Source organism: Polypterus senegalus, chromosome 6 (genome assembly GCF_016835505.1).
Source record: "Polypterus senegalus isolate Bchr_013 chromosome 6, ASM1683550v1, whole genome shotgun sequence".
NCBI classification, from domain to species: Eukaryota; Metazoa; Chordata; class Cladistia; order Polypteriformes; family Polypteridae; genus Polypterus; species Polypterus senegalus.
This window is the reverse complement of record NC_053159.1, coordinates 103895446-103922059: the sequence shown is the minus strand read 5'-3', so window position 1 is coordinate 103922059 and position 26614 is coordinate 103895446. Positions and strand designations below refer to the sequence as shown.

The window sequence follows — 26614 nt, the reverse complement described above, 5'->3', positions numbered from 1 at the left end:
CTATTCTTTCCATTTATGTAATATAAAATGGGAGTACTTACATTTGTGATTATTCGATGTAGTGAGTTCACCAGCACAAAATGAAAGGTGGGTGGAGAGGAAGACGCCAGGCAGACCTACCATCATTGTCAAAATCAAAGGGAAATAAAAGCAAGATTACTATTAGAACAGGTTTTGTTATCTATATCTTAAAACAGTGTTTCAAAAATAAATCATATTGTTTCTCAACCAAGCATACTTTAACTCTGAATATTCCACCAAAAATTATATATTTTTCCACACAGAATGAACAGAAAAAAGTTTTTGATATGATACAAGCTAAAAGTGAACAAAGCTGTACAATAGCAACATATGTGAAAAACATCACAGGGGAAAAAAAAACTCACATTACTCATATTGCATAATCCACATGACAGTTATTCAGTCAGATACACAAAACATGGCAAACACATTCTGTTTTGCTAAAATAGTGCTAAAAAGACACTTCTGCAATAATCAGCACATTTCATGAATAGGGAACTAGTCTTGTGGGGTTGATTTTACTGAATTGAAGACCCACTTCTCCCAATCATTTGTTGGTCAAGAGTCCTGTTTTCAATTCAAAAAAGTAAACTGTCATTATTGGCTTGTATTATATTATACATTTTTTTCTGTCTATTTTGCATGAAAACATGAGGTCAATAATTTTTCTTGAGCATCACTACAAAGTACATGGGGTAAGTACAGGTCAGGTCAGATTGGGGAGCATGTGCTGATACAGCACGTTGCTGTACCTACCACACGATGAAAACAGCTCAGGATCCTGGTTGTCAACTCCGCAGACAGACACACAGTCCAGTCCCACCCCCCAGGAAATTACCATCTAACTGCCATAGCCAGGTGTTACATAGGTGTCGTATCCCCTTGGCCTGGTCCAGCCACTCCGGTACTCAAAAATGAGGATACTGTGAGTTGGACCACCCAAAACTGACACTTCCTCAAAATGCAGGTAATGTGCATCATTCAGGACTTCGTGAGCAACAGCTTGTTCGACAAAAAATCAAAGCAGCGTTACCCAAGTGTTCTACGAAGAGACACAGTATTGAAGGAATCTAGTCTTCGTCTCAGGCCACTGGATTGCATCCATCTCATACAACCATATAGCAAAACAGGAAGCACCAAGAATCTAAAGACAGAACTTTGTCCTTTGCACAGATATCAGAAGCGCTACACACCACTTTAAAGGAACCTCATGACCCCCGACTCTCTGCCAATTCATCTACTGACTTCACACAATGTCACTGTCAAGACATGAATGTCACCGCCAAGGCGACTCTCAACAGAGTTAACACTCTCTCCACCGACAGATACACTGCTGACAACTGTGCCCAAGAGGTCATTAAAGGCCTGGATTTTTATCCAGGACACTCACAAGCCCAGACCCTTAGACTTCTCGCTAAGTCCCTCGAGTGCCCCAATCTGAGCCTCCATTGACTCACTGAAGATCACAGAATCATCGGCAAAGTCAATATCGGTGAATCTTTCTTCATCAACAGATGCCCCACAGGTGCTGGACCCCACAACACCCAGTCCATCCAAGCACTGAACAGAGTAGGATCACGAACACACACACACACACACACACACACACACACACACACACACACACAGCTGAGCTCCATCAAGGCAGAGAATGGGACAGCAGGCTGCTTGCTGCTTGTGCTGATCAACAAATTTACAAAACAAAAGACACTGATGGAGAGGTGCGAAAGGATTTAAGATGGGCCGGGAGTTTTTTCATAGGCTTCAGGGATTCTAGTGTTAAACAGCTGCTCAAATCAACCAGCCTACCCGGTCAAAAGTGCAGCGTCATCCATAAGGACTGTTCATTCACCTGCCCTGACTGTGATTCTCAGAGGAGCAGATTCAGATGTGCATAATGCTTCATCTCCTCTGCAAGCAGGACGTGGGTCACTAGAACGTAGATATTGTGTCACTTGCTCACAGATTCCTCTAGCAAATGCCTCCTTATCAACCCTCAGAGCCCTCGCAGCAGTCCTTCACTGTTCCCGGTAGACAGGAGTTACCATCAAGCCGTGTGCTATGACTCCTCTCGATAAATGTATTATAAGACTCAGATTAAGGAACTCTCTGGGTGCCTTGCCTGTTGTCTCAGTGTATGCACCGATCGTGATGAGTGATGTCTCAATGATGGAGACATTTTATTCACAATTTCGCTCAAAAGTTGATGGGTGCCTGCAAGGTGACACCCCTCTGGTCATGGGTGATTTAAATGTGACCACTGGCAGTGACAGGGCTAGCAATGAGGACTGTGTTGGTCCCCATGGGTCTACCAATGTGGTGAAAGTGGCTCCGTGATCCTTGACTTCATAAAAGGTTGGGGCCATGGATCATTGGATCCTGGTTCCAGCACCCTGAGCCACATCATTGGATAAGTACCATATAAAAAATGTAATTTTTGGGTTGAGTATTCCTTCATGAACCATATAAAAATAGGAGTGTGTCTCTTGGATAAAAAGATAAAATGTCCATGATTAATCTGTGTTTAATTCTAAAAGCATTATGTTTATTAACACTAAGATCACTAAGATTTAGTGTATTCTCTTATATTTTAAAAGCCTATCCTAACTATTACATGCAATAAAGTAAAACTCTAAAAAAAGGAATGTCATTTCACGTTAGTGTTTGCATAAACCAGGACATTGGACAAAGAGCGACTAAGCCCTGAAAATTGCATTACAAAAAAAATTTTAGTTTTTAGTTGATAAAAAAACACAGTAACCCTGTGATTACCGAAGTTCCCCGCAGTCTTGACATCACCTTTTTCATGGCAGCGATAGTCATGAAAATGAAGATAGACTAGTGCAATGAGGACAAAAACAGCAAGGTTGGTGCAAAAAGTGCAAAGTGCATTTTATTACATAGAGGGAGTGCCAAGTAAAAAAATAGTTTGGTGTAAAAACTTCATTAAATAAATAACCAATACATATTACAATTAAAAACAATGCTCACTGTGGGAGTTAAAAATCAACAAATAAATAAATCCACAAGAAAATTAAAATCAAAGTTAAAACAAAGAGTTAAAAAAGATATACTTCCCTTCATATTCTCCTGTGACCCTCAGTGCATCTTTCTTTACCTTGTCTCCCAGCTTACCCATTGAGACTCCTCAGTAGAGCTTATCCCACTACCATCCTCAGCGTATGCAGAAAGACCCCAAAGCCAACAGTCACTATTGCTCTCTCTCTGTTCAACACAAGCAAACTGCTCCTGCAGAGATGTTCCTCTGGCTCGCCATGGGGCTGCTTTCTGACCTTCATGCATCCTGTCCCCTGCATCAGCTCACAAACACAAACCTACTATTTTTCTATATCAAAATCGTCTCTCTTCCTCGATTTTATCTCCCTTCTCGATCTTTTTTTTCCCCATTCCTCCTTATTTAATTATCTCTTTATTCTTTATACTCTGAGGGTGCAGGTACTTTTGCTTAATGAGCTGTGGAGCGTCAATGAAGAAACCGGCTAAGCTAACCGCATTTACATATGAATATGCAACCTACGAATTTTACCATTAAATACCCCACGGACATGGACCTTTTCAGTGGTATACACCCACAGCCATCAGATCTGAGCCTCACTATTTTAATTCAAAACTCATACACCTCCATGGACCCTTAACTTGCATTACCACAAACACACAAATAATTAACAAATTCTATTGCTTAATGGGTTCATACCTTCTAAATATAATCATTATAAAATCAAGAAGGTCTCAAACTGGAGCATTACATATCTCTTTTGCTATATATTATATTAAATGAACTAAATATGTTATAAATATTTTGAGTGCCTTGACAGTAAAAGGATTTCAAGTAAAAATATCACCACCAGTATGGCGGGGAGCAGTAGATGATTCCACAAGAAACCCCTAAATAGTAAAACACATACTGGTAACAGAAGAGGTCAATTGCAGAATGGTATTATAAGTGTATTTTTCAAATTAGCAACTGATAATAGTGTGTAAAATGATATTATATATTATTATAGTAATATTATTCCAGAATACTAGGGTGCTTGTATTTCATGGTTGGAAAAAAGGGCAGGCACTAAAGGGTCTGGAAAAAATTTAGAAGATTTTCAGACCTCTAGACACCAACATATACAGGGAAGATGAAGGCATATTGATAGTTTAAATGTGAAACCTAAGAGTTCTGACAAGAGCACTCCTTCTCATTTTCCACAGAATGGTTTGTCTATAACTAGCCACTATAAAATTCAACAAAGAAAATAGAATGCAACTATAGAAACCAAGTCCTTTGATTGGATGACAGAGTTTAATGGTACAAATTGCCACGCCTGAACCTGATAGCGATTATATGGCATATTCTAAAACTGAACTCACAGAATGGGGATTCAAACTCACTCAAAATCATACAATGACAGGAGGATTAGAGGTAAAGAATATGAAAGAAAAACAGAAAAATTGGAGGTATGGTAGTTAGGAAGGTGGGCAATTATGCAGGTCTTTTCACCTGGAGCGTGAAGCATATTCCAAAGAAGCTGCCAGATTTTTCTTTGGTTGTCTGCGTCTTTTGTACCTTCAGCTCTTTTTCATGTATCCCTGCTTAGTGAGTTTTTTTTTTTTTATACCCGAGACTCCCAGGAATTATTTCCTGGTGAAAAGAGACAACTAGAAGATGCTCTACAATATTTAATAAACTAAGGACTATAACACAGAAAATAAAAATATTCAAAATTGTAGTTTACCTTGAAGTGCTGATTATTGTGAGGATTTATGCGGAAACAGGAAACAAAGCAATCAATCATTAGGTCAACATCTGCATTCTGGCTGCCAGCACCCCTGGAGAAAGGCTTAGGGGGGTTAAACAACAAGGCCTAGGGACACAAAAATACAAATAAATAAAGAACAACTAACTGGAAGTATACTTTTACATCAATTACATGCCAAAAACCTTTAGTAAGAATTAAAGGTGAAACAAATAAAAATTTTTGTGGACAATTTCAGTTATTTAACAGAAGACTGGCTTAATTAAGATTTCAAAACACAAATCCATGGTATGTGAATGATTCAAACTGAAACTATCTTTAATAAATAATTTGGGTCATGAATTATATTAAGCAATGATTTAAAATGTTTTAAAGGTCTGTGTACTTCTAAAATGACAATTGAATTCTAAATACTAATATTTATTGATTATGATTACATTGATCAATACATTTTGAAAGCCTGTTTTCATCTGACACACAACTCATGGGTTTCCATGAATTAAAAAAAAACAGTAAAAAAAACTATTATGCCATTGTCATAGTTGCATAATTAATAAAAAAAAATTGCTTACATGTTTGTCTGTCTTACAGGACAGTAGCTGATAACAGATTTGCATGAACTAAAAATCACAGTTTAAATATAAGCAATGAAGCATACACATAGCCATACAACCAAAATAGCTTGCTTCACCCATAAACAACTGGCTATTCAAAATTACATTACAAAAGGTAACATAAAATCCTAGAAAGCAGGGGCTACTTGCATCCAACATATTAATTTATAACACAAAACAAAGTTCTGCCTCCAATAATACATATAGGCTAATGAATGAGAAAAGTGAGAAGAATGGGGTTGGGATTTTAATGGAGGCAGAAAGAGAGAGGGAAACAAATGGACTGTATAAACAAATAACAAATTTTGACAACATCATAATGTTTTTTTCTTAAACAGCTGAGAATAATAAAATGTTCCTCTTTAGGAATGCTGAAAACCCCTAAACAACAACACCTACTAACTGTAATGCTACATGTTCTGTTAAAAAAGTCAGTGAATCATTAAAAGAGTGCATTATATCAAGCAAAAAAGCTGCCAAATTCTGATCATTAGCTAAACAATTACTCCACTGCTCTAAAATCATATCATACGAATCAATAGCTGTTTGCAAAATACTGGAAATTTAAGTGCTAAAATAAAAAAGACAGATTTTTACCTTTAAGTCCATCACCATGGATTGAACTAGCAGGAAGATAACAGAGTTGTCCTCCCAGTTGATGAATGTTGAAGCTTTGCAAAGTTTTACACAGGCTATTGCTGCACTTTCTGTTAACTGCTTGCTTCCTCCATGGCCAGCCAAGGCCTTCCTCAGATTGTCTAAGAATAATTTCTACAGCAAAAACATACATTTTACTGTGTGCAACTAAAACAGATTTAAACTTTATCACCAAGAATAAGTATGTCTTATATTTATAAATGAAGTCATATACCCTTTTTATGTAAAACAACAAATACTGTAATAATCTCAAATAAAATTATGAAACATATTAAATAATTAAAAAAACAAAATATTTGACAGAAAGGGTCTTTTATCAATGCACCTTGTTAGCTTTACTGTCTTCCACCACATCTTTTGAAATATCCTGAATGATTTCTGGGCATAGAATAAGAAGTATGATCTGCAAAGGCCAGACAGCAGCTTTCCGCTTTGCACTTTCAGCAAAACTGTCCACCAAGTCAAAAAGTTTCTCTGCACAATCTGTGTTATAGAAAAAAAAAAACAATATATATATAACATAAGTGTTACAAAATTGTCTACTTCTGGAGAATACACCCATGTCCCTCATCTAAATCTAATATACTAACAACCTCTCAAAGAATTATCTACAAAATTCTGATGATTACTTAATACATTTGGTTGACCTCCTGATGCTGGTCTTATAACATTAGTCTGCATGTCACTTATTCTACTTAAAAGCAAATTTAAAAATGTAAATTTATATAAACTGGCTGAAGAGAAGGACCACTCAGTTTTTAAACATTGCAAATTATATATAATGTAATTAAACAATCCGAGATATAAGTATTATATTTGAACATTTGCACATATAACATTTTCATAGTGATACTTTAAAATCCAACATTTAACAAATAACCCAAAATATGAAAAAAAAGCAAATATATTTTAATATTTACATATTTGTTAAAAAGAATGAATGTATTATTTTTAGTTTAATAAGCAGCAAAATATCCATTATCAGCAAGTTTAACAAGCAAATGGTTCCTATAGTGTTCTTTTTTTTTTTTTATTAATTTTATTACAATCAATACATAGCAATCAAGTTTTTACAAAAAAAAGAATTATGTTAAGAACAGATCGATCCCCACCCCTGAGAGAGAGAGCAAGCCAAACGGTGTAAAATTTAAGGCTTGTAAAAATACCTAAATTAATAAATTCTCTGTGCTTTATAAACTTATTTTAAAATATTACTGATTAGATCCTGCCATTTTCTGAAAAAAGTCTGTACAGATCCTCTAACTGAGTATTTGATTTTTTCCAATTTCAAATAGTATAACACATCAGTCTCCCACTGACTTAAAAGAGGAGAGTTTGGGTTCTTCCAGTTTATCAGAATAAGTCTGCGTGCCAACAGTGTAGTGAATGCAATCACAATTTGTTTGTCCTTCTCCACTTTAAGCCCCTCTGGAAGAACCCCAAACACAGCTGTTAATGGGTTAGGAGGGATTGTGAGTCCAAGGCTGTCTGAGAGGTAATTGAAAATTTTTGTCCAGAATAATGCTAATTTGGTGTAGGCCCAGAACATGTGACCCAGTGAGGCTGGGGCTTGGTTGCAACGTTCGCAGGTTGGATCATGCCCTGGAAACATTTTGGAGAGTTTTAGTCGAGACAGATGTGCTCGATATATAATTTTGAGTTGTATAATTGTATGCTTTAGCATATGGAGCTCGAGTGAATTCTCTGCATTGCTACTTTCCACTCCTTTTCTGATATATTAATTGAGAGGTCATTTTCCCAGTGTCCTCTTGGATCTTTGAAAGGAAGGGATTGTAAAATGATTTTATATATTGTAGAGATGGAGACTAATTCCTCAAAATTGAGAAATATTTTTTCCAGCGTGGATGAGGGTGCAAGATGAGGAAAATCTGGAAGGTTCTGTTTAACAAAGTTCCTGATTTGAAGATAGTGAAAGAAATTTGTAGCTGGAATGTTAAATTTGGAATGTAATTGTTCATAGGATGCAAAGACGTTGTCTATATAAAGATCTCTAAGCAAGTTAATTCCAAATTTTTCCAGATATTAAAAACTGCATATGTTTGTGAAGGTTGAAAGAGGTGGTTCTCTTGCAGGGGTGCCACAGAAAGAAGCTTCTTCGTCTTAAAATGCTTTCTACATTGGTTCCAGATTCTAAGTGAGTGGAGCACAATTGGGTTATTAGTGTATTGCCGATAACGTGTGTTTATTGGAGCGCAGAGTAGGGAATACAAAGAAGTACTGCAGGATTTTACTTCTATTGTGGCCCATGCCTGTGTATGTTCTTCTATTTATGTCCAGGTTCTTATCGACTGTATATTTGCCGCCCAGTAATAAAACTGGAAGTTAGGTAGAGCCATGCCGCCTTCTGCCTTTTGTCTTTGTAGGGTCGCTCTTTTGATGCGTGGATGTTTAGAATTCCAAATAAATGAGGTTATTGTTGAATCTAATTGCTTAAAGAACGATTTATTAATGTATATTGGTATGTTTTGAAATAAAAAAAGGAGCTTAGGAAGAATATTCATCTTAACAGTGTTAATTCTTCCAGCTAGTGTGAGACCTATAGTGTTCTTTATTGAGTGAAAAGATTTTCTTCTTCCTATCACCCATAATTAACATTACAATTCAATCTGCATCATACATATTTTTTTTATCAGCTTCTTAGACATGCATATTTACATGACCTAATAACTATTGATGAGCAATCATTTTTGCATATGAATAAACTTTCATTTGCTTTATCATCCTCAATTGCACAGACCAAATTCTTAAGACCGTACAAAACATTTGTGAACACAATCCATTACTTTTTAGTCATCTATCCATTTTTTAACTGCTACATCAAGCACAGGGTTGTTCAAGATGAATCACCCTTAAGGCAGGAGTCAACCTTACTGTACACTAATCACCACCACACTGCAGTTCTACCTACATCAACACTTACTCATTTTAAGCAATTCCATAGTTAAAATTATCAAACACACGTCTTTTTAATATAGGAGAAACACAAAGAGAAAAAACCTAACAAAAATAAGATGAAACATGCAAACATAACACACTGGTTGAGCATGCCAGGATATAAAGCCATTATCTTGAATCTCCAATGTAGCAAGTGTTTACCAATGTGTACAACCCTATTACTTTATAGATAAAAAAAATAAAAATGTGTTCATCATGTCTTTCTTTACACAGTAGGCTGTGACTTTAATGCTAAAACTTTGAAGATCATTAATTTATTATGTAAAACAAGAGTGGCAAGAGTTATATGTTGTTGAAGAAATGTAAACTCACCCTAACAGTATTGCAGATGGTGCAAAAAGTTTTAAAAAATCATTACCTCTGTAAGGAAAAAACAGTTTGAACAATAGTGCTCAATATTATCAGGTTCTCAGCATTTTAGAATGTTAATAACTTATCAAGATTCATTCGGATTGAGTGATTTTTATGTTATTATTTTCACAGCTTAATGGTTTATATCCTAAAACACATATACACACTGATACAGTGAGATGGAAAAAACATGTAAAATGGTTGAAACTTAGAAGTCCAAAATCCACTACTGAATTTTCTCTCTATGCAAATTTAAGGGCTTGTCTCTCTAAGTATGCATGTATGCATTGTGTCCAGTAAATAATTACTCCCAGTATTTTTCTGGAGACTGCACAATTTTTTAAATTGTGTAATTGGATTTACATGAGATTAACTCAATCAGTAGCTTTCCTTATACAGTGTAACAGATTGACACATTTCTGACAGTAATAATGACATTTCTACAAAATCCAGCATACTGCAGAATTGAATTACAAAACTTAACTACACAGTATTGAGAAAAGGTGGAAAAAATCACAATTTTATCCTATCGTGACACCACCATATTGTGGCATCTCCAGAAATTACCACCCTTATGGATTATGTTTAATCAAAATAATTCCAAAATCAGTGATGCATGTACAAGTATACACACAAGGGTCAAAGTAGAAAAAAAAAATGCTAAAACCAGGGGTTATTAGAAAAACTATCATAATAAAAAAAAAAATGAAAATACATTTCTGCAAAACTTCTCCATTACATAAACATTGTAAGCAATAACACACCTCAATTGCTTCATTTAGTTACTTATTTCATATTGGTGAGCACACGTAATGAGTATATTCAATACATCAATTTTAAATGCTTCCCCATGCAATAGCAAACTAATATTTAACTAGTGAAATTAAGTTAAAAACTGAAAATGTTTCAAGTTAAATAAATTGTAAACAATGAATAACTTTAAAGTGCTTAATTGTTTTTACTTATTTTTGTATACAGTGTTAAAGCACCTACTGTATTATGCTGCAAATGGATAGATTGCATCAACATTTCATAAACTTATTCTTCAAGGAATTTTTTTGGGAAAGTTAAATATTCATTAATATATCTTGAAAAGAGCATGCAGCACACTTTTAAGAAATTTCAAAAACTCATTTAAAAAGCATTGGTGAATTAAAAAAAAAACAAAAAACACCTTTCACAGTTAAAACAGAGAATCATTATGTGCAACATCACTTATAGATTAATTTAATGTACATTTTCCACTTTCACACATCTAATAGGTGTTCTAGATTTCTAATACAAGTTATAGATACACAACCAGGTAGATTTTTAACATAGATTTTAAATCTCTATTGTGCTCTTCTTTTAAGAAATTTGAATTACAATTAGTCATAGTCAGACCAGCCACTACCAACAACTGAAAACAACAGATAGCTTGAAATGGAATCTGAGGTCTAAGAAAGCAATCCAGCTACCACAAGCCTTTTTGAGCCTAGTTTTTAATTACAAGATATTGCACAATAAAACACCAACACCATTTTTGTGAACTCTACAGCAAGCAGTTATATTCTGTTATTTCTGAATGTGACTGATTGACATAAAAATATTTCATGAAGAAAAATGAGATCTCTTGTCTCATCTTGTCTTGTTAAAAATGCACTTCTATAGATTCTATAAATCTCAAACACACCTGAATGTTAAGGCATGCACACATTCTACATCAATGAAAACAACCAAACAAGAGTGCAACAACAAAAAATGACGTTTGTCCACTACATAATATCTATACTATGGGGAAATAGCATCTGTAATTAAATAACTGAGTTGTGTGTTAAAAACTGAAAGCATATTTTGATCCCTTGACATCTTTTTACACAAGTCAATGAGTTGGCTCAATTATCGTAAACATCAGGTCATGCTCTGCAATAAAGATAGCAGTGGATATTCTTTTGGTTGCATACACAGTCTGGAATAGATGCAGCAGGTATAGTGTCTTGAATAGTAGCACTGTCCATTTGATCTACAGTATGTCACGCTAAAACAGTACCATTTTTCACTTATGCTGCACAGTAAATTATTAAAGCATACAATGCTGAACTAAACTTCAGGGAAAGGGTCATTTAATACCAAAAACAAACCCACACTTTGTTTTATTATGAGACTGCTGCTGCTTCAATTAAATGGCATAATGGGCAGTGAATATGCATATAAATCTATAAATGACAAAGGCCAGAAATCAGGTTTGTTACTGGAAAGCTCTAAGACTTGTAAACTTAAAACTGCAGTTGAATTCAGCCAAGCGTAAGCACACATACAACACACATACATACAACATTAGAAAAAATACAGACATACTGTTTTTAACCTTTAGAAACAACATAGAGGGAATTTTATTTGTACTGCTTAAGTTTCAAAAAAGGCAGGCATGTCGTCATTTAATGACTACAGACCAGTTTTCCTTACCTCCCATATCACACATACCTTCGAGAGGTTGGGCCTGGCTTATATGAGTCCTCTTGTGGAAGACCACTTAAACTCAAAGCAGGTTGCCTATCAGATAAAGACTGGAGTAGAACATGCAGTTTTCTATCTGCCCCCATTTCCAATTGGACAAAGATAGCAGCACTGTGAGGATTATATTGTTTGATTTCTCCATTGTCTAAACTACTGATAAGGTGTAAGTTTGGGGATATGTAGGTGGACAATCCTATGGTTTTCTAGATAATGGACCATCTGTCCAGTAGAACACAGTTTTTGAGGTTCAAGGACTGTGATGTAAACAGGGAGAATTTAACAAGTAAAGCAGACAGCTGATCTAAAAAAATATACATACAATTAATTTTGTCAATAAATAAAAATCTAATTCTTTGTCATTATATTCACATTTATCACTGAAACTGTTTACCTGCCATGTCACTCTGTGGTCTTTGATACAACATAGTAAATTCATCTGGATAGTTTTCAACCCAGTTCCAAAAAGCCTAAAAGATATAAATATCCAAAATAAATACATAACCAGAGAACACAATTATATACACAGAATATATGCTTGATCATATTTCACTAAATAATTCTTATAACTTTACATTTGTGTGTAATAGTTCTGTGCTATATATTTTAAGTCAAGCTCATTCTGTTTACAAACCTTTTCAAGACTGTTGATGAGATTAAGCTGAACAGTCTTTTTCAGTGCTTTGAATTTCAGTGCTGTGTCTATGGAATAGAAAGAGAATAAATCAAGATCAAATATAACTTATTTTACTGCATTAAAGAAAAACTCATGATTCACACAGGAAATATTGCTATTCAGGTTGAACTCTAACGCTTAACGTAACTAGTGCAACATAGCAAGCAACAGCATTTATTTTTTCAGCACAGATCCCTTCTCAGAATTCCCAAGTGTCCATGTATTAGCTAATTCTTCTGCTATTTATTAGTGAGTTAAATAGCAATAGCAAATAATAATCAAGTATTCAAAATACTGAATACCAGCTAATACTAAATCAACTAATGTATTGTACATGCATATGAGAACTCAGGCATCATAGGTAAATTGTGGGAGATGAAATTTAATGAAAGGAAATGTAAGATATTTCACTTAAGAAGTATAAATGTGAGATCTGAATACACAATGAGTGGTTTTAAGCTTTAAAGTAAACTTTATGAGAAGGACCTTATAGTGGACTCTTCACTATATATGGAGATTATACAGAAGTGATTAAGAAGGCTAACAGGATATGAGGTTTTAATACAAAATGTGTGAAGTGCAAGAAAAGGAGGCCTACAAGAAAAAGTTTCTGGAAGTCTTTGGAATTACTTGAATTTCTGCAATTACTATAAAAAGCAGCCTAATCTTCAAACGATTCATAAAAATAGACAAGTATACACAAATAACACAAAACCAAGTGTACCCATTTACTAACCACACAGAAAAATGTATGAACTCTTATATATAGCAAGTCACAGAACCTCCTTTAGCAGTTTACTAATTTACTAAATTAAATTACATTTAAATTGCAATTGCTAAAAAAAGCAATCGGATCTTCACACAATTCACAGTAATAGACAAGTATACACAAATAACACAAAAAAGTGTGCACATTTACTAACCACACAGAAAAATGTGTGAACCCTTGTACATAGTAACTGACAGTTACCTCCATTAAATGTTTTCTACACACACTTGCACAACAGAATTTTAGACCATTCTATTAATCCTCAATAATAATAAAACGCCATTGACAACAGCAGTACTTGCTTAAGAGCACACAGACACGCACCACCTGTACCTGGCTGACAAGGGTTCAAAAGATATTTTAAAACACCTTTCACAGCAACATACTGTCGAACTACGCCACATGCTGACACAAAAAATACTTTGTCTGAAAGCCACAAGTGTCTACTACACACTCATAGTGATCACAGTGTTACAGTAAGTACTAGGGCTGTGGAATCGGAGACAATTTTAGGTACCTGGAATCGGCAAAAATGTGTCCCATTTTACAAACAATAGTCATAATTAAGTACTTCTCTGATGTAAGAATAAAGCCCAATACATAGCTGTTTTACTACTAGTATGAAGTTCAGCTGAGCTATTATACAACAAGAGATTCACATATTGTAATCTTGATTATGGTACATTACAAAAAGTGTTATTTTATTTCATATATAATGTGTTTAACAAATTCATTTGAGTATAAACAAGTGTAATGATGTAGGTGTAGGTGTGTAATATGGCCTTATGTGTGTTAAGGGGTTCTATCTGCACTCTCCATATACAGTATGCTCCCACCCAGGGCTGAACTTTAGCATAACTTTGCACACCACCTGTTCTAGAAGATTTTGAAATTAAAAAGGAACAGATTCTATGTATTGTGACAGATAATCTTTCTAATATGTTAAGCACAATTGAGAAAAGTAATAAAGTAGATAAAGAAAGTGACAAACAGACATCAGAGGAAGACCGTTCTGTAAGTATTAGAGAAAGTGAAACCGAAGAGAACAGTGAAATTTTGGATAGCATTGCTGAAGAAGCATCTAACCTTACTAATTTTCAACATATGCTTTGTGCTGTTCATACTCTGCAACTTGTAATAAGAGATGGACAGAAAGATTGTCATGCAGTTACTCTAATTGGCAAATTGAGGCAAGTAACTGCTGCAGCCAGGGCCCCTAAAACAGATGTCATTTTGAAAAGACATGCAGGAAAAGGAGCCATTTTGGATCAAACAACACGCTGGGGGAAATACTTATTTGATGGTAAAACGTTTGCTTGAACTAAGACTTTCTTGAAGAACTGGACAATGAAAATGTTTTATTAACTGAAAGCCATTGGGCACAAGTAAAAGAACTGGAAAGTCTACTTTCGTACCCCTTTACTGTCACCAAGAGGTTGCAATATGAAGATTTAACACCCGGTAAATTTTTCTTGGAATGGAAGAGCTTGATATATTGCTTGAACAAAAGTGGAAGGGTAATAGCTGATGGCATCATATCTTCAATGAAGAAAAGAGAGTCTCTTACTGAATAATCAAATCTTGTTAGCTGCTATTTATGTTGATCCAACGAGCCGAATTTTGTTGAGCAGTGACCAGATTGCTAATGGAAAAAAGATGATGTAGCAGTTCGCATGAAGGGATAATTACTACATGAAACACCACCTCTGGATTAAGCTATAAACACTGGTAACTCAGGATCATCCTCTAACAATGAAGAATTAGACTTTGATTCCTACTTGAACAAAATGGAAGTTTCAAAAGCAAAGCGATGTCGCCTGTGCATGAAAGATAAACGACCAGTAAATGTCCAAATAAATAGATTCCAGCCGGAGTTTTTTTAAAGAATTAAAATAAGCTGAAAAGTATGATCAGTCATCGAAACTGACTGTAGAAGAAGCCATCCTTGTTGATCCAGAGATTTTTAGTGATGTGGCAAGAACTGTAACAGCAATGCCACCCACCCAAGTCAGTGTTGAAAGACTATTTTCAGCTTTAAAAATAATCAATTCAGATTTAAGAGCTTCTATTAAAGAGGATCTGGCAGAAGCAATTCTGTTTCTTAGAACAATGCATTGAGTTAATTTTGGATTGCATTTTACAGCTATTCTACTCTACAACTATATTCCAAGTTTAATGTATAAACTGTTTTAGGTTTTACAGCTTTTTTTTGTTTTTAGTTCATGTAGTTAATCTTTGTTTTTGTTTTAAAACTACCAAGAATGTGGTTTGTATTTTATGAACTGGTAAAATTCCTGTTCATGATTTTTATGCATGCTACTACTTTATAGCCACGTGATAAAAACAATAAATAAAACCTTATTGTTTTCATATTTTTGTCGTTTGTTTAACTGGCCAATATTGTAGAGAGTCAGCTTCCTAGCCAGTAGTTCTGTGGTTAAATGACATGTATGTTGCCTTCCTTCAATCAACATGGAAAATACATTTGCATATTAAATACAGAGGAGTCAGAGTCAGAAGTATCGAAAACTAAGGAGTCGAAGAATTTATCTGCTGACTCCACAGCTAATGAACACCCCAAATTAAGGCGGCTTATGCCAGTTGAGACTTTTTTCCATTGTTCAGGGCATGGTTCTTGCTTACATGATTTTTCCATTGTTGAGGACAGAAACCTCTGCCAGCAAACAAACGAGTGCCTTATTATTGGGCAAGGTATATCCAAACCATACCACAAATCTCATCTGACTGAACACCTGATTACAATTAGCATTTGTGGTCATTAGCCTTGAGGTTCACATACTTTTTTCAACCTACACTATGAATGTTTAAATGATGTATTAAGTACAAAAACGAGTAATACAATTGTTTCTGCATATTTAAGTGTATTGTATTCAAATATTATTGTGGCTTATTTGAAGGTCAAAACTAACTGCTACGAGTAACTGATGCAGACAATTAGGGGGTACTTACACTAGGCACGTTTGTTCTGTACCTTGCCCAAGCATGACTGTCCCTCCCTCCGTATTCCCCCCGCTAGCCTACATTCACACTGCACTTAACGTTCTGGGCCTGAGCACGCTTTCATCATGACCATGCGACTTTGTGTAAAGCCAAAACAAGATCTGATCAGTGACAGCATGTATGTCAAAATGATTTCAATTATTTTATGGTTATTCTAGAGTCGTGTAGGGCAGGATAATGCTCTACACTCTTCCAGATTTATTAAGTGTGTAGCGCAGCATTTTGCTGTTCATCATGCTGTACGTACGAGATAATTTTTATGATAACAATTGATTTTAAGGGAAAATTTGCAGCTTTACTTCCAAACTACAATTCATGTTCATGAGTAACGGGGGAATAAAAACCCGCTTTTAACTCAAAAGATTTGAATGAAATGAGAATTGCACTATATGACTTGTCACATCATTAAATCATGTTTTTATATATATATATATATATATATATATATATATATATATATATATATATATATATATACACAGTGGTGTGAAAAACTATTTGCCCCCTTCCCAATTTCTTATTCTTTTGCATGTTTGTCACACAAAATGTTTCTGATCATCAAACACATTTAACCATTAGTCAAATATAACACAAGTAAACACAAAATGCAGTTTTAAATGAGGGTTTTATTATTTAGGGAGAAAAAATCCAAACCTACATGGCCCTGTGTGAAAAAGTAATTGCCCCCTGAACCTAATAACTGGTTGGGCCACCCTTAGTAGCAATAACTGCAATCAAGCGTTTGCGATAACTTGCAATGTGTCTTTTACGGCACTCTGGAGGAATTTTGGCCCACTCATCTTTGCAGAATTGTTGTAATTCAGCTTTATTTGAGGGTTTTCTAGCATGAACCGCCTTTTAAGGTCATGCCATAGCATCTCAATTGGATTCAGGTCAGGACTTTGACTAGGCCACTCCAAAGTCTTCATTTTGTTTTTCTTCAGCCATTTAGAGGTGGATTTGCTGGTGTGTTTTGGGTCATTGTCCTGTTGCAGCACCCAAGATCGCTTCAGCTTGAGTTGACGAACAGATGGCGGACATTCTCCTTCAGGATTTTTGGTAGACAGTAGAATTCATGGTTCCATCTATCACAGCAAGCCTTCCAGGTCCTGAAGCAGCAAAACAACCCCAGACCATCACACTACCACCACCATATTTTACTTTTGGTATGATGTTCTTTTTCTGAAATGCTGTGTTCCTTTTACGCCAGATTTAACGGGACATTTGCCTTCCAAAAAGTTCAACTTTTGTCTCATCAGTCCACAAGGTATTTTCCCAAAAGTCTTGGCAATCATTGAGATGTTTCTTAGCAAAATTGAGACGAGCCCTAATGTTCTTTTGCTTAACAGTGGTTTGCGTCTTGGAAATCTGCCATGCAGGCCGTTTTTGCCCAGTATCTTTCTTATGGTGGAGTCGTGAACACTGACCTTAATTGAGGCAAGTGAGGCCTGCAGTTCTTTAGACGTTGTCCTGGGGTCTTTGTGACCTCTCGGATGAGTCGTCTCTGCGCTCTTGGGGTAATTTTGGTGGCCGGCCACTCCTGGGAAGGTTCACCACTGTTCCATGTTTTTGCCATTTGTGGATAATGGCTCTCACTGTGGTTCGCTGGAGTCACAAAGCTTTAGAAATGGCTTTATAACCTTTACCAGACTGATAGATCTCAATTACTTCTGTTCTCATTTGTTCCTGAATTTCTTTGGATCTTGGCATGATGTCTAGCTTTTGAGGTGCTTTTGGTCTACTTCTCTGTGTCAGGCAGCTCCTATTTAAGTGATATCTTGATTGAAACAGGTGTGGCAGTAATCAGGCCTGGGGGTGGCTACGGAAATTGAACTCAGGTGTGATACACCACAGTTAGGTTATTTTTAACAAGGGGCAATTACTTTTCACACAGGGCCATGTAGGTTTGGATTTTTTCTCCTAAATAATAAAAAACATCATTTAAAACTGCATCTTGTGTTTACTTGTGTTATATTTGACTAATGGTTAAATGTGTTTGATGATCAGAAACATTTTGTGTGACAAACATGCAAAAGAATAAGAAATCAGGAAGGGGCAAATAGTTTTCACACCACTGTATATATATATATATATATATATATATATGCTTTTTATATATTTTTAATATATATATAAATGATTTAGAGAGGAATATAAGTAACAAGCTGGTTAAGTTTGCAGATGATACCAAGATAGGTGGATTAGCAGATAATTTGGTATCCGTTATATCATTACAGAAGGACTTGGATAGCATACAGGCTTGGGCAGATTTGTGGCAGATGAAATTTAATGTCAGTAAATGTAAAGTATTATACATAGGAAGTAAAAATATTAGGTTTGAATACACAATGGGCAGTTGGAAAATCGAGAGTACACCCTATGAGAAGGATTTAGGAGTCATAGTGAACTCTAAGGTATCGACTTCCCGACAGTGTTCAGAAGCCATTAAAAAGGCTAACAGAATGTTAGGATATATAGCACGATGTGCTGAGTACAAGTCCAAGGAGGTTCTGCTCAACCTTTATAATGCACTGGCGAGGCCTCATCTTGAGTACTGTGTGCAGTTTTGGTCGCCAGGCTACAAAAAGGACATAGCAGCGCTAGAAAAGGTCCAAAGAAGAACAACTAGGCTGATTCCAGGGCTACAGGGGTTGAATTATGAGGAAAGATTAAAAGAGCTGAGCCTTTGCAGTTTAAGCAAAAAAAGATTAAGAGGTGACATTGATTGAAGTGTTTAAAATTAGTGGATCGAGACTTGTATTTTAAAATGAGTTCATCAAGAACATGGGGACACAGTTGGAAACTTGTTAAGGGTAAATTTCGCACAAACATTAGGAAGTTTTTCTTTACACAAAGAACGATAGACACTTGGAATAACCTACCAAGTAGTGTGGTAGAGAGTAAGACGTTAGGGACTTTCAAAACTCAACATGTTTTCTTGGAGGAAATAAGTGGATAGGACTGGCGAGCTTTGTTGGGCTGAATGGCCTGTTCTCATCTAGAGTGTTCTGATGTTCTAATATCTGTTTTCCATGCACGGGCAGGTTTAGTTCTCACACTCTTTCTGAATTCTACTGAATGGTGCTCAGGACCACCTCTTCCAAGCAGGCCAAGGTTTGGTATAGTTGGCCTGGCAGGGAGCAATCACAAAAATCAACTGAACTAGACTTTGTGGGGGTCACATGCGAAAACACGTGCTCAGACACTGAACCAATTTGCAATTGTGAGTACACCCTTATATCCTTTAACTTGCAATATATAACTAATGCCCCTTGCAAAACCTTATCTGGCTTTCGTGCACTTTTGGTTTACTTAACACAAAAAAGTTAAAGCAGTGCTGGAGAAAGACTAGAGAAATGCAAATGATTCTGGGACTAAGAGTGATGAACTATGAGAAAGTTTGAAAGAGTCTTCAGATCAACCTAATAAAGTTTAAGAGGTTACATGATTGAATTATGAAGGCAAACAGCATGGTAGATCTCCTATACTAAAATTAGTTCATCAAAAAGACTACATGAACACATAGGACCACAGACACAACAAATATGATACTATGGAGTGTAGTACATATGAGCACTTAAATAACTTTAGAAATCTGATTTGATGCTATTTTGGAAAATGTCAATAAGCCTGCTCTCTTCTAAACCTCTAAATAAAATTTCTTCAATGATTATTATTTAAATAACCAAATAAACTTAACTTTAAACAATGTAAGATGTCTAGGGATGTAAAATAAAAATGTAGCACATTTTAGAGCAAAACTATTACGTTTTGTATTTGTATTCTCCAAATGTACTTGTGTATGTGTGTATTTTATAACTGTGGAGAAAGAAAAACAAAATTTGAAAATTAATGCAAAGTATAAAGAAAGCCCTTCTGTCTCTCCTGTTCAATTCACAGAAAATACCCATAAATATATATCAAGCCCCTTTTTCACGTCATATGATTATGTCTCTCTCTCTGCTAAACCTAGTTTCACTTTACCAAACCTTTTCTCCTAACTTCACTTTCAAAGTTACTCTGGGAAGAAGGCAGTTTTCACTTTTAAATGAGAGACAGAATTGATTCCCAAAGTCAGGGGTGTCTACATACTTGCATCAGGAATAACAAAATAAAGCACCTTTAAATGAGCCTTGATATCCCTGCACCCCCTCAGCCTTCCTTTACATTTAGAGGGGCAGATCACAGAAATGACCTCTTGGATGCCCATTCTAGATAGGGGACAATGTCCAACAAATTATTTCCAAGAAACTGTGCCACATGACATCAGCCACATGACCCTCTGTCTAAAGCTCTTTTGAATCACAGAATACATCCGGACTGACTATTTGATAGTGCCATCCTCTACACTCCAGTATAAAAATATATATTACTTTATCAGTTGCACAGTTCCTTCTTTAAAAAGGGAATGCTGCAGAACCATATTCCTGTGAAACAGCAAACTTTAAATCCTACAACCTATTACTGATTATAGCAAAAATAGAAAAAAATATAAACAATAGAGCATTTACAAAAACATGATTGAGAAACATATAACAATATTCCATTTTTTATGTAATTATTTGTTAAAAGGTTGTTTAAATTAATTAATATAATGTATTTGTCAGATCACATTTTAGGAGGCATTTATACAATTTTCAAAATTCGAAAGGGTCCATGAACTACTTCTCACTTCTGACATAGGTAAAAAAAATTTACATAACAGAGAAAAGCAAAAAAATAACCATGTTCATGATTTTTAGATTATTTAAATCTCATGTATATTTTTCAAACTAAAATAATTAAGTATAAAGGTGTAACAGAGTGTGCTGATGATTAATGGATATACCTTGAAGAATCCTTTTAAGTTTTGAACAGTCCACATTGATGTACTGAATGAGTTCAATGTCGTGGATATCAACAGTATCTTCAGAACACATTGTCAACTCCTGCATTCTGAAATAAATTCAACAGCAATTTTTTCATCAGTCAGTCACAAGAATGTAATTTAAACAAGTAATGATATACTGTACAGAATAAACTGCACAAAACAACCCTTCTTCTTTTAAAAGAAAAACACACACAGTGAGCTGCCATTTCCTAATTAATAAAAAAAACATCAAAGAGATGTCCATGCAGTGTTAGGTGTAATTGGTTAATATGCATTTGAAAATGTTTTGGATGTTTCAACATAACCACCAGGAGGCATCTGCATTGCAAGGTTTGTTTCAAACATATGTTATGCTACTAGGCTAGGCTCTGGCTCCATGTAGCAAAACAGGCATTTTCAGAAATGAATGGTGGGAATGAACACTGAAAAATGTACCTCAAATGTCCCATTTCACAAACAATAGTCATAAATTAAGTGCTTCTCTGATGTAAGAATAAAGCCCAATCCATGGTTGTGTTACTACTAGTGTTAAGTTCAGATGAGCTATTATACAACCCGACATTCACATATTATAATCTGGATTATGGTACATTACAAAAAGTGTTTTCATTTTATTTCAGATATAATGTGTTTAACAAATACTGTACATACACACACACACATATATACATATACATACATACATATACATACATATATACATACATATACATAAATACACATATACATACATAAATACGCATCTATATACATACATACACATACATATATACATATACACATATATATATACACTAGCAAAATACCCGCGCTTCGCAGCGGAGAAGTAGTGTGTTAAAGAAGAAAAAGAAAAGGAAACATTTTAAAAATAACGTAACATAATTGCCAAAGTAATTGTTTTGTGTATTTGGCGGCAGCGCCACGACGTCTGACACGCCTTCTTTTTAGTGTTTTCTCACAGGTTGGATTGCTGCTGTCATAATCAGTTTGAGTCTATATATATATATATATATATATATATATATATATATACACACACAAACCGGATTCCAAAAAAGCTGGGACACTATACAAATCGTGAATAAAAACTGAATGCAATGATGTGGAGGTGCCAACTTCTAATATTTTATTCAGAATACAACATAAATCACGGAACAAAAGTTTAAACTGAGAAAATGTATCATTTTAAGGGAAAAATATGTTGATTCAGAATTTCATGGTGTCAACAAATCCCAAAAAAGTTGGGACAAGGCCATTTTCACCACTGTGTGGCATCTCCCCTTCTTCTTACAACACTCAACAGGCGTCTGGGGACCGAGGAGACCAGTTTTCAAGTTTAGAAATAGGAATGCTCTCCCATTCTTGTCTAATACAGGCCTCTAACTGTTCAATCGTCTTGGGCCTTCTTTGTCGCACCTTCCTCTTTATGATGCGCCAAATGTTCTCTATAGGTGAAAGATCTGGACTGCAGACTGGCCATTTCAGTACCGGATCCTTCTCCTACGCAGCCATGATGTTGTGATTGATGCAGAATGTGGTCTGGCATTATCTTGTTGAAAAATGCAGGGTCTTCCCTGAAAGAGATGACGTCTGGATGGGAGCATATGTTGTTCTAGAACCTGAATATATTTTTCTGCATTGATGGTGCCTTTCCAGACATGCAAGCTGCCCATGCCACACGCACTCATGCAACCCCATACCATCAGAGATGCAGGTTTCTGAACTGAGCGTTGATAACAACTTGGGTTGTCCTTGTCCTCTTTGGTCCGGATGACATGGCGTCCCAGATTTCCAAAAAGAACTTCGAATCCTGACTCGTCTGACCACAGAACAGTCTTCCATTTTGCCACACTCCATTTTAAATGATCCCTGGCCCAGTGAAAACACCTGAGCTTCTGGATCTTGCTTAGAAATGGCTTCTTCTTTGCACTGTAGAGTTTCAGCTGGCAACAGCGGATGGCACGGTGGATTGTGTTCACTGACAATGGTTTCTGGAAGTATTCCTGAGCCCATTCTGTGATTTCCTTTACAGTAGCATTCCTGTTTGTGGTGCAGTGTCGTTTAAGGGCCCGGAGATCACGGGCATCCAGTATGGTTTTACGGCCTTGACCCTAACGCACAGAGATTGTTCCAGATTCTCTGAATCTTCGGATGATGTTATGCACAGTTGATGATGATAGATGCAAAGTCTTTGCAATTTTTGCTGGGTAACACCTTTCTGATGTTGCTCCACTATCTTTCTGCACAACATTGTGGAAATTGGTGATCCTCCACCCATTTTGGCTTCAGAGAGACACTGCCACTCTGAGAAGCTCTTTTTATACCCAATCATGTTGCCAATTGACCTAATTAGTGTTAATTGGTCTTCCAGCTCTTCGTTATGCTCAAATTTACTTTTTATAGCCTCTTAATGCTACTTGTCCCAACTTTTTTGGGATTTGTTGACACCGTGAAATTTTGAATCAACATATTTTTCCTGTAAAATGATACATTTACTCGGATTAAACGTTTGATCTGTCATCTACGTTCTATTACAAATAAAATATTGACATTTGCCATCTCCACATCATTACATTCAGTTTTTATTCACAATTTGTTTAGTGTCCAAACTTTTTTGGAATCCGGTTTGTGTATATACACACACATACATATCTTCATATATGTATACATATATACATATCTATATACATATCTACATATACACATATAAATATATATACACATATATATATACTTACTTATCTACATTATATATACACACACACAAATTATATATGTGTGTGTGAGTGTGTGTGTGTGTGTGCGCGCGCGCGTGTGTGTGAGTGTATATATGTATGTATATATACATACATATACATATATACATATACATACATATACATATATATATATACATACATATACATATATATACACATACATATACATATATATACACATACACATATATGTGTATATACACATATACACATATATATATACATATACACACATACATACATACACACAGATATATATATGTTTATATATATGTATGTGTCAATATGTGTGTATATAGCTTTGGTCACTGAGTGCAAGGGAAAAAAAATAAAATGTAGTCTATAAGTTATTAAACAGTAAAACATTAACGTTTTAAGAAGTAAAGCTGCATTGAGCACTACTGGAGTGGTTTCGGGTAAACTACATTTTAAAGACTGTGTAACACAACAGGTAAGTAGTACTAACAGCAGCTAAAATGTATATGGATCATCACTCGGTAGTAGATCCCTTTTGAAAGGCGCTACACGACGGCTGTGGTATAGGAATTACATTTTCTGTGTGAACGTCCAAATTTGTGCCTCTGGTAATGTGCCTTACCGGCATTACCAGCAATTAAAGAAAATTAGTTTTGTGTCCTCTGCAGTGTTAAGAGAGAAAGGCTTTGGTTTGGGATAAAAGGAAAAAAAGTGTAAAGAAAGGAAAGTTGCCTTTTTCTTTTATATAAGGTAGAGCCACTGTCGGTCCTCCACTCCTGTGCGTGTCTTCATAATCCGACCTGACGATCTCATAATCGTATACGTGTAAAAGAAAGTGCGAAGCGCCTTAATATTAGTTTGTCGCGGTCTAGAAATGGGATCCTGTGTTTACAGTTGACTGGGCTATAGCTCATGGGAAGGAGGAAAAAAATTAAGTGTTTACTTTCACGTAAGGCAGAAGCACAGTCAGCATCTCAAAGGCCGGCACAGCTACGCACACACGCATGCGCCGGCTGCCCGACTTTTGTAGTATTTTTGAAGTGCAGGAAACGCCACTTTTTGCCGACACGTTCATGTGATCAAAAGTCTCTGCGCTCTTTAGAGGTCTTGCTTTCTCTGCGTACGTACTGTTCATAGTCAGTTCACGTGAGCCGATTGGAGTACATGTATCGAAGCTTCTGAGCTGTGCCTGTGCTATCTCGTGCGATCTTGCGATGTCCACGGCTTTATTTAATGTTAGCTAAGACCCGGCACTTAAAAGTTTCTCGCTACAGCAATTTTAACTCCATTACATAGTGATTCAAAGTCTTGTTTATACCTCGTGTCTTCTCATTAAACTTGTATCTCGTGAATAAAGTATTCAGCGTTTTTCTTCAGCGCTCTTTGGGAGCGCTTCCTTCTTTTCTACGTACAGCGGTCACAGTCAGTTCACGTGATTACATGGGAGGCGTGATGATGTCACACACACCTCCGCCCCCCACGGCCATCGAGCTAACGTCCATTACAGTATATGGAGAACACTAGGTTTCAGTTATGACCATTACGCGTAGAATATTGAAATTAAACCTGCCCAACTTTTTTAAGTAAGCTGAGGTGAGTGAGTGAGTGAGTGCTTTGCCTTTTATTAGTATAGATATATATACATATACACATATATATACACACATATATATACATATATATATACACATTGTCAGGAATGCCAGGGGCAACGACCCGGCCGGGACGCCATGAGGGACAGGAAGAGGGTCAATGCCCACCCTGGATCACGTGGGGGCTGCCTTCCTAGTTGCTTTTGGGGCCACGGGTAGAGGGCTTGGAAGACCAACCCTGTAGGGACCCGTGGTCACCGCCAGGGGGCGCACCCAATGCCTTGGGGACCCTGGACCTCAGCACTTCCGCCACACCAGGAAGTGCTGGGGGTAAGAAGAGAAGGGACACCCGGAGAGCTTCCGGGAGAACAGCAAGCATTTCCGCCACACTGGGGCGTGTCCAGGGAGGAATGCCGGGACAAACCTGGAGCTCATCCGGGATGATATAAAAGGGGCCGTCTCCCGTCATTCGAGGCTGGAGTCGGGTGGAAGCAGGACAAGGCAGGAGAGAGTGTGGAGGCGGCCCGAAGAGGAAGGCATTGTGTGGCCAGGACTGTGTTGGGGTTTTTGTGTGCACTTTTGACTCTGTAAATAGTTGTAAAATAAACGTGTGGTGGTGATGAACAACATGTCTGCCTGACTGTGTCCGGGCCGCGTCCACAACATATATACATATATATGCATATACACATATACACAAATATATACAGTGGAACCTCTAGATACGATCACCTCTGTATACGAGAAATTCAAGAAAAGAGGAAAGTATGAGTGAAAAATTTGTTTCTAAATACGAGCAATGGCTCGCGTAACGAGCCAGGCTGTGGTTATGCGTGACGCGTTTCCCGATCCACCTCGACTCGGGGATTCACCCAAGCTGACGCTGCCAGCCCATCAGCTCATTCAGTGTTCCTTGTTCTCCCGTAGCGTGAGGATCTACGCGTTTGTGATTTCATTGTTTCGCTGTAGAAGTTCACTGTATAAGCGTATCCAAAAATATCGCGGACATGCAGACGGAGAATAGGAGACGATTGCCCTCTAGAGGAGAGAGAAAGAGAAAGAGAGAGAGACGC

The 26614-nt window shown here is 36.4% G+C and overlaps 1 protein-coding gene across 3 annotated transcripts in view; it reads right to left on the bottom strand.

Annotated features, from left to right (window-relative positions):
• Positions 1 to 26614, bottom strand: part of nf1a (neurofibromin 1a) — a 405866-nt gene that overhangs the window by 288106 nt on the left and 91146 nt on the right. For all 3 annotated transcript variants that reach the window (XM_039756663.1, XM_039756665.1, XM_039756666.1), the window contains exons 5-11: positions 21173 to 21279; positions 12513 to 12580; positions 12273 to 12348; positions 6384 to 6541; positions 5999 to 6172; positions 4767 to 4895; positions 42 to 116 (exon numbers count right to left, since the gene is read on the bottom strand). In XM_039756663.1, coding sequence (XP_039612597.1) covers positions 42 to 116; positions 4767 to 4895; positions 5999 to 6172; positions 6384 to 6541; positions 12273 to 12348; positions 12513 to 12580; positions 21173 to 21279 — 787 coding nt within the window. The remainder of the gene's footprint in view (positions 1 to 41; positions 117 to 4766; positions 4896 to 5998; positions 6173 to 6383; positions 6542 to 12272; positions 12349 to 12512; positions 12581 to 21172; positions 21280 to 26614) is intronic.